This window comes from Diorhabda sublineata, chromosome 9 (assembly GCF_026230105.1).
Source record: "Diorhabda sublineata isolate icDioSubl1.1 chromosome 9, icDioSubl1.1, whole genome shotgun sequence".
Classification (NCBI taxonomy): domain Eukaryota; kingdom Metazoa; phylum Arthropoda; class Insecta; order Coleoptera; family Chrysomelidae; genus Diorhabda; species Diorhabda sublineata.
In genome coordinates this window covers 19,974,643-19,983,242 of record NC_079482.1, presented here as the reverse complement: position 1 = coordinate 19,983,242, position 8,600 = coordinate 19,974,643, and the positions used below count along the sequence as shown (strand labels likewise).

The 8,600-nt window shown below is 32.4% G+C and overlaps 1 protein-coding gene across 1 annotated transcript in view; it reads right to left on the bottom strand.

Moving 5' to 3' along the window:
- Positions 1-8,043, bottom strand: part of LOC130448841 (ATP-binding cassette sub-family G member 1-like) — an 81,361-nt gene extending 73,318 nt beyond the window's left edge. Inside the window, exon 1 of the mRNA XM_056786382.1 lies at positions 7,670-8,043. Within this exon, the coding sequence (XP_056642360.1) occupies positions 7,670-7,775 (106 nt within the window). The 5' untranslated portion in view covers positions 7,776-8,043. The remainder of the gene's footprint in view (positions 1-7,669) is intronic.
- Between the last annotated feature and the right edge of the window lie 557 nt (positions 8,044-8,600).

Below are 8,600 nucleotides of genomic sequence, written 5' to 3'. Positions count from 1 at the left end.
TATAGCTACACAGTTCGTTTTGGTTTAAGAACACTCGCTGAAACACCTTCTCTATTTTGAGTTTTTGAACACTTAAATCGGTTGAGTTGGAGAGGAGCTAGACGCGGACATTCAATGTGGAGTTATGGATTTTTGTAGGTTTTTGGAAATTTTTCTACCTTCAAAGATCTATATCTCAGGTTCTAATATAGCTACAGAGTTCGTTTTGGTTTAAGAACACTCGCTGAAACACCTTCTCTATTTTGAGTTTTTGAACACTTAAATCGGTTGAGTTGGAGAGGAGCTAGACGCGGACATTCAATGTGGAGTTATGGATTTTTGTAGGTTTTTGGAAATTTTTCTACCTTCAAAGATCTATATCTCAGGTACTAATATAGCTACAGAGTTCGTTTTGGTTTAAGAACACTCGCTGAAACACCTTCTCTATTTTGAGTTTTTGAACACTTAAATCGGTTGAGTTGGAGAGGAGCTAGACGCGGACATTCAATGTGGAGTTATGGATTTTTGTAGGTTTTTGGAAATTTTTCTACCTTCAAAGATCTATATCTCGGGTTCTAATATAGCTACAGAGTTCGTTTTGGTTTAAGAACACTCGCTGAAACACCTTCTCTATTTTGAGTTTTTGAACACTTAAATCGGTTGAGTTGGAGAGGAGCTAGACGCGGACATTCAATGTGGAGTTATGGATTTTTGTAGGTTTTTGGAAATTTTTCTACCTTCAAAGATCTATATCTCAGGTACTAATATAGCTACAGAGTTCGTTTAGGTTTAAGAACACTCGCTGAAACACCTTATCTATTTTGAGTTTTTGAACACTTAAATCGGTTGAGTTGGAGAGGAGCTAGGCGCGGACACTCAATGTGGAGTTATGGATTTTTGTAGGTTTTTGACAATTTTTCTACTCTCAAAGATCTATATCTCAGGTTCTAATATAGCTACAGAGTTCGTTTTGGTTTAAGAACACTCGCTGAAACACCTTCTCTATTTTGAGTTTTTGAACACTTAAATCGGTTGAGTTGGAGAGGAGCTAGACGCGGACATTCAATGTGGAGTTATGGATTTTTGTAGGTTTTTGACAATTTTTCTACTCTCAAAGATCTATATCTCAGGTTCTAATATAGCTACAGAGTTCGTTTTGGTTTAAGATCACTCGCTGAAACACCTTCTCTATTTTGAGTTTTTGAACACTTAAATCGGTTGAGTTGGAGAGGAGCTAGGCGCGGACATTCAATGTGGAGTTATGGATTTTTGTAGGTTTTTGACAATTTTTCTACTCTCAAAGATCTATATCTCAGGTTCTAATATAGCTACAGAGTTCGTTTTTGTTTAAGAACACTCGCTGAAACACCTTCTTTTTTTTGAGTTTTTGAACACTTAAATCGGTTGAGTTGGAGAGGAGCTAGGCGCGGACACTCAATGTGGAGTTATGGATTTTTGTAGGTTTTTGACAATTTTTCTACTCTCAAAGATCTATATCTCAGGTTCTAATATAGCTACAGAGTTCGTTTTGGTTTAAGAACACTCGCTGAAACACCTTCTCTATTTTGAGTTTTTGAACACTTAAATCGGTTGAGTTGGAGAGGAGCTAGACGCGGACATTCAATGTGGAGTTATGGATTTTTGTAGGTTTTTGGAAATTTTTCTACCTTCAAAGATCTATATCTCAGGTTCTAATATAGCTACAGAGTTCGTTTTGGTTTAAGATCACTCGCTGAAACACCTTCTCTATTTTGAGTTTTTGAACACTTAAATCGGTTGAGTTGGAGAGGAGCTAGACGCGGACATTCAATGTGGAGTTATGGATTTTTGTAGGTTTTTGACAATTTTTCTACTCTCAAAGATCTATATCTCAGGTTCTAATATAGCTACAGAGTTCGTTTTGGTTTAAGAACACTCGCTGAAACACCTTCTCTATTTTGAGTTTTTGAACACTTAAATCGGTTAAGTTGGAGAGGAGCTAGGCGCGGACATTCAATGTGGAGTTATGGATTTTTGTAGGTTTTTGGCAATTTTTCTACATTCAAAGATCTATATCTCAGGTTCTAATATAGCTACAGAGTTCGTTCTTTTCTATTATAATGATTTCTTATACTTATTTAATGGACTCGATGCGAGCGAAGCCGCGGGTAAAAGCTAGTTTGTTATGATTCTAGTAATGACCGAAAATATTATAATGAATAATTAATTTGATGGAGAACAGTAATTAATTGTTGCATTTACAAGTAATACGTATGAGGTGATAAAATTTTGAAATTACAAGTTTTGAGTTATTACTTGTTGAAACTATAGTGCAATAAAATAGTTGGAATGATTATAATGGAAAGTTACACATTAGTGTACAGTTACAATTAAATAAAATGTCAAGTTCATTTTTTCATAAACAAATTCTAAATAAAAAATTTGAGATGTAGATATTATCTGCATTGAACATTAATTTTCAACACTTATATTTCCCAACTAGTTAAAACGAGGTATAGAACCTTTTTGAATTAATTCTCGTGAATAGATAATTTTAATCCTAGGATAATTCAATCAAAATATAACCTGATATCAAAATAAAATACGTCCTATCTTTGATTGTCATACTTCAAATTTTGATGCACAAGAAATGGACAACCTTTAATTCAAATTATTTGTATTTTCCATTCGTTCATTGCATTGATAACTTCTTCACCTATTTTCTAAATATTGAAATGACTGTCCTACATAAATCGCCAAGTTTTTTCTTTCAGACTACTACGATATTTTAATAATGGGTTATGATCCTTATGATTAGTTCTTACATATTAATATTCTTTCATATTTATTATGATAATATCTGCTGAGAACGTCCTTGAACACATGGTAAGGAAAGGTGATTCACGTTTTCATATTTGTCATCTGTTTTATTCGTTACATGAACTTACGACGAACAACTGCTTCTAAAATGTATACCAACATTTGCTTGAATAAATTATGGGCTTACATATAAATAAATTAAGTCACTTGCTTACGACTACTTAAAACAGTTACAAACAACTATACTTATGTACTACATGGGACAAAGAATGAAAAGAAAGAAAAGAAAAATTCCATGCCTAGTTTAACTACTAATTTTGCAGAGGTAAATATCATAGAGTTCTTTTAAAATTACGAAAGATATATTTTGAATGGAAACTCAAACCCAGACAACATTTACAACGTAAGATGAGACGATGTCAAAGGTTAAAAATACCTCTTTTGGATCTTATGTTAACCAAATTGATCTCGCAGTAGGTAGATATTCAAAGAGTTATTTCTGATAATCTAGAAATTACCAGGTGGTAAAACTAGATGAAGGAATCATTTTTATGACATTGGCATACTCTACATCGGTTCCAGCTACTTAATAAGGCTTTCATAACCAAGTTGGCGATCACCTTAATTTAGATGCAGGCTAGCCTCCTACTTTCTAAAATAGCAATGAGGAATACAGAGCCATTACTACGGCCTGTAGTTGTGGGACTTGGAGATCGAATCTCCACAGTTAAACTAACCCACAAAAAATATTCCTGGAAATGTTAATACACTTATTTGTTTGCCTTGAACTCGCATCTCTCACCTTAAGATTGTTCTCTAATTTTAGAAAATTTTGGAAACCAGAAGAGATTCCGAATCCTACAAATGCTTTTGTTTACCCAGAATATGTTAGATCGATAAATGTAGAAATTGAAAGGAAGTCAAGTCTAAAATCTTCTGAAACCCCAGACAAGGATAAAATAGAACAGGATACTTTGGCTAGAACAGAAAATAAATATCCAACTGTGCCGACAATACTAATGCCAGGAAGGAGAAGTTTTAAATTTGATGGTGAAAGTGAAATTCCATATGCCCATTCAAGCAACATAGATTTAAGATACTAGTTTTCCTGTACGGGAACTTGGACTTGGACTAGTTTTATATAAAAGCTTCAAACAGTATGTCGGATAAATAATAGAGAAAATCCAGTATTCAAAGTTTGGTAATCATAAGATAACGAATAGAGAAAATTTATTTTTCAAGATATTTCTTACATATGTAGTAGTGCATTTACATCATATATTAAATACCACGGATTTAGCTTAGGTTTTCATTTATGACGATACCTTTTTTTTGGCTTTCACAAATTTATCCGAAATTGCCCTAGAAAATAACAGATTTTGGTTTTATTGATTTTCTCAATAAAAATAACTTCTGAGAACATCCAGGTGCTTATGGTGAAGATAGGATTTATCCGAAATTGCCCTAGAAAATAACAGATTTTGGTTTTATTGATTTTCTCAATAAAAATAACTTCTGAGAACATCCAGGTGCTTATGGTGAAGATAGGAGGTAAACATTTCGGTCTTTTATATCTGTTTTATTTCATATTATTTATATTTTAATAATCAAGGACACGATGTTTCAAACAATATTTTGATAATCATGTGTTAAGTGATGTATCAATATTTATCGGTGGTGTCAATATACATATCTGAGATCTTTGGAACAGACAATTGAAATTGTTAGTGCAAATTTCATAATCTCTATAAGATTCTATAACAATGAAGTAATTAAAGGAGATAAGAATATATTGATGTACATTTACTGTACGGAAAATTCCATTGTGAAATACACGACGCGGAATTGATCATCAGAAACAAATATGTATTTTTTAAAAGAAGAATTCAGATGTCACTAAAAATAATGGCCAAAAGAGACTGTTGTACCTTAAAACATTGTTTTGAAATTTTCACTCAGAAAAAATTTAAATAATTATTGCAATAATTTGTGTCCATTCTTGTATCAAATTCGCAAATTGAATTTTAAAAAAAGTTTTGCATTAAGAGTAGGTAACACAAACTTGCATTGCTTACATTGCGTTCCAAGGTACATGTAGTTATGTACCTTGGAACAAACCTCTTGTACCTTAAATCGGACAGGAAAAAAAATAGCGAAATAACAGATTTAAGAGACGAGTTTATTAAGAACTCAAAAACAAATTACAAAGTTTTTTTCTTTCATAAAAAATTCTGCATTTAATTAATAAAAATCTTTTTCTTTTTAATAAAATTCTCAATCTTAGGTCTTCAACTTTCTGTCATCAATATCTGCGCATAACCGGTTCCATTTTTCTCCACCTTTATCAGCATTCATTGAATTTCCGCAAAAATATCACTCTTCATCTGCACTATCTTCATCATTTGTTGGCAGGGCTATTTTCACTTTCGGAGGTCTCCACTACTTTATATTTTTCATCTTTTTTTGCAACTTTTGGTTCAATCTCGTTAACGCCGAAACTTTTGGGAGTGGAAATTTTGAAATTTTATTTTCTCTTGTTTCTTCTGATTTCATCCTTCTCTGGGGTGTCGGTGGCTATCATTGTTTTTCCAGTCTTTCTGCCTCTCTTTGTGTTTTTCCTGGCTAGTGCTTTTGGAAACGGCTGTACTTCTTCTGGCGAAATAAATCCTTTTCCTTCGAGGGTTTCTGCTTTAAGATTTAAAAGTTTTAATAGTGGGGTTTTTACACCTGACTGCCTAGCTCTTGGTTCATCTATTGTTTCTTCTTTGTTTGAAGTTAAAGACTGAGTCTGTTTATCTGTAGTAGGAAGGTTGAGCTGTGGTACGTTATTTTCCAAATCGCGATCCGTTACGTAGGAACCCATAAAATCTTGATCTGAAAATATTTCATTGTCCAGTAGATATATTCCGGAAGTTCTCAAGCCACTTAAAATATTGCTGGGCGTAAAAGCTCGAGGAAAAACAGTTCCCAGAACCTCTGCTACTGAGTAAATGTCAAAAGTTTTTGGTTGGTGGCTGTAAAATGTGAGCCATATATAGTTAAATTAAGTGGCTAAAGCCTATTTGAGGCGTTCTAAGGTAAATGAGGTGATTTTGTTTTAAGATAGAAGAGAATGCATTTTTCCAATCAAATAATTTTATAGCTTAGAGGTTATGTTCAAAACAAATAACAACACTTTGTAATTAACTACCAATAGTGGCAAGATGTAACTAAAATCACTACTTATCCACAATCATTTGCCCTTTTAGCAAAAAATATCATTCAAATATCTACTTGAGAACATTTTTTTCGTATTACTGCTACAAAGCGCAGCTGAGACTAGACTTGCCAATCAAGATCATTTATGGATTGATAGATGGAGGCACTAGTTTTAAATTTAAGTCGTTTCAAGGCACACTATGTCCAAGGTACTACAGTCTCCCCTATCTTCTAAAAAAGCTACAGATTGATGCAATAAAATGAAAATATAATTCACCATAAATCAATACAATGGGTTGATGGTTCCTTGAAATTATTATTAATTAGTTTTCTTGTATTCTTGGACAGGGGCGATGCGATGTAGCACATTGTTTACTGAGACTTGACATTGTGATATGAACATTACACTCTAATGAATTAATTTAATTGGGAATAAACCATGACAAACAAATTCTTCTGAACAAGTGTCTTCACCGGAACCAAGTTGTGAGGATGAATTATTCAAGTAATAAGAATCGGGCTGACATGATTTCTTAGATTTCTGCAATCACTTAGGCCCTTTAATTTTTTATATTTTCCAATAATGATCCAAAAGCATGAAATACTTCGTGAATTTATTCTTTTAATCAGTGTGTGTTTTCTCTCATCTATATATCTTTTAAAGGTTTATTTTGATTAGGTTAGTTAAGTAGACGAGTGAGAGAGCAGTTTCATCAATGTGTATTTGGGGGTTGATTTGTGAATTTATAGCTACTAAAAGTCTTCCTGTCAATCCTCATCAGACTTTTTCACCGGATTTAGCACCTAGCGAATTATACTTCACAAAAAAAACAATATGCTAAAAGGCAGATATGAATGCACCTTAAAATATCGTTTTATCATCAAAATTGACTCGTTGAACTTCACATTATGAGAAAATCCATCTCGATATAATTTATTTTGTGCCCCTACAAGCGGACGAACTTAACTATGGCAACCGCGGTAATTAGATTGGTAAGAAATTTCATTTTTTGATTGGAGTGATATAATTTTTGAGAAAATTCTAATATATCGTAGTTAAAAGCTCTCGTTAAATCGATAAATATTGCAAAGATTCCAGTTTCTGTACCTAATTTGTAAATATATATGGGAATTGGAAATAGTGAAAGCCGTTGTACGGAAATTTACTGAAACTCAACTTCTATAATTCATGAGGGAATTATAGTTTTGCAAAGAAAAGTAAAATATGTACTTCTGGAAAAAAGTAATATCAATACTAAATTTTAATTTATGGTTGACAAGTATCCCTAAGATATTGAATTTCCTCATTTATGTATTAACAAGCAAATCATCACTAAACTTTTTGTTACACCTCGTATATATCTTCATGTGAATATCAATTATATACATATAAATATTTATTCCATACAAAAAAAGTTTCGTTATTTTGAATTTTGAGTTCTATTATCAACAGATAACAATGAAATTTTTTTGAAACGGCGGAGCTTTAATATTTTACATATAAATATAGGTCTATTTTTCAACATATACTGTATATTATATTGATATCCATATATAAAATCCTACATTGTAAACCCAATATCAAGTTCATAAATTCCACACCAAATTGCACCCATCACCCATTGTATATGGTCCATTGAGTGGGTGTATAGTCGTATAAATAGAAATAACAATTATGAAAATTGATTCTGACCTTTTCTTCCTTCAGGCACAGTATAACTGACATCACGAAATTCGATATCGACAGGCGGCCTGTTGGGTAAATATCTCAATGACGTTTTTCTAGGATGGAGCTCCATTTCATAACTTTTCACTTTAACTAAGTTCTTATAAAATAAATGTAATAAAACACGATTATCATTCAATTATACTCGATCAAATATTATATCACGCTGCGCGCGAGAACGTAATGTTGTACGCGTCCTACAACACAGCAAATACACAACATCTGTTCTGAACTTAACTTTTATACGCGACGAAAATTGTTTTGAGGAGACTAAAGTTTATTTACTTGTATGCCTCCCCCCTTAATACAGTTATTACTTCAGCTTGGGTAGACGTTCTGGCAGCATAATTTCGTTACACGCCGTTTTAAGGTATTCAAAAAAATGATGGACTTTAATAGACAATTCGTCAGAAAAATGTGTGGGAGAGAAATAAAAATAGAGATGTGAAGAGAGTTTTGTTAAATACATCATTTTTATAAATTATGACCCGGTTTCTGCAAAATATGCTACGACAAAAAATCTAAACACGTGCAAATCATGTGAAAGTAATCGTTTGTTTTCCAGAGTATACATGCAAAGCTAAAACTGATAAATTATACAGTTTTCTCTATTCGTATTTTATGTTAAATGGTTTCAAGGATTTTTTTAACAATGAATGTTTTTTTTTTTCGATATGTTAGAAATGGTGATACCTATAATGAAATAATTTCTCAATTCTAATATCTTTTTAGGTTTTTTGTGATAAATAGTCTTGATTTTAGTTTTTTTCTAATTGATGATTAGATAATACATTGAAGCCGGCATAACTTGTATAATTATTAATCACGTCTCAATGACAAAAAAGACCTAAGCTAAACACGTGCCAATCATGTGAAACAAAATACTAGTTTGTTTTCC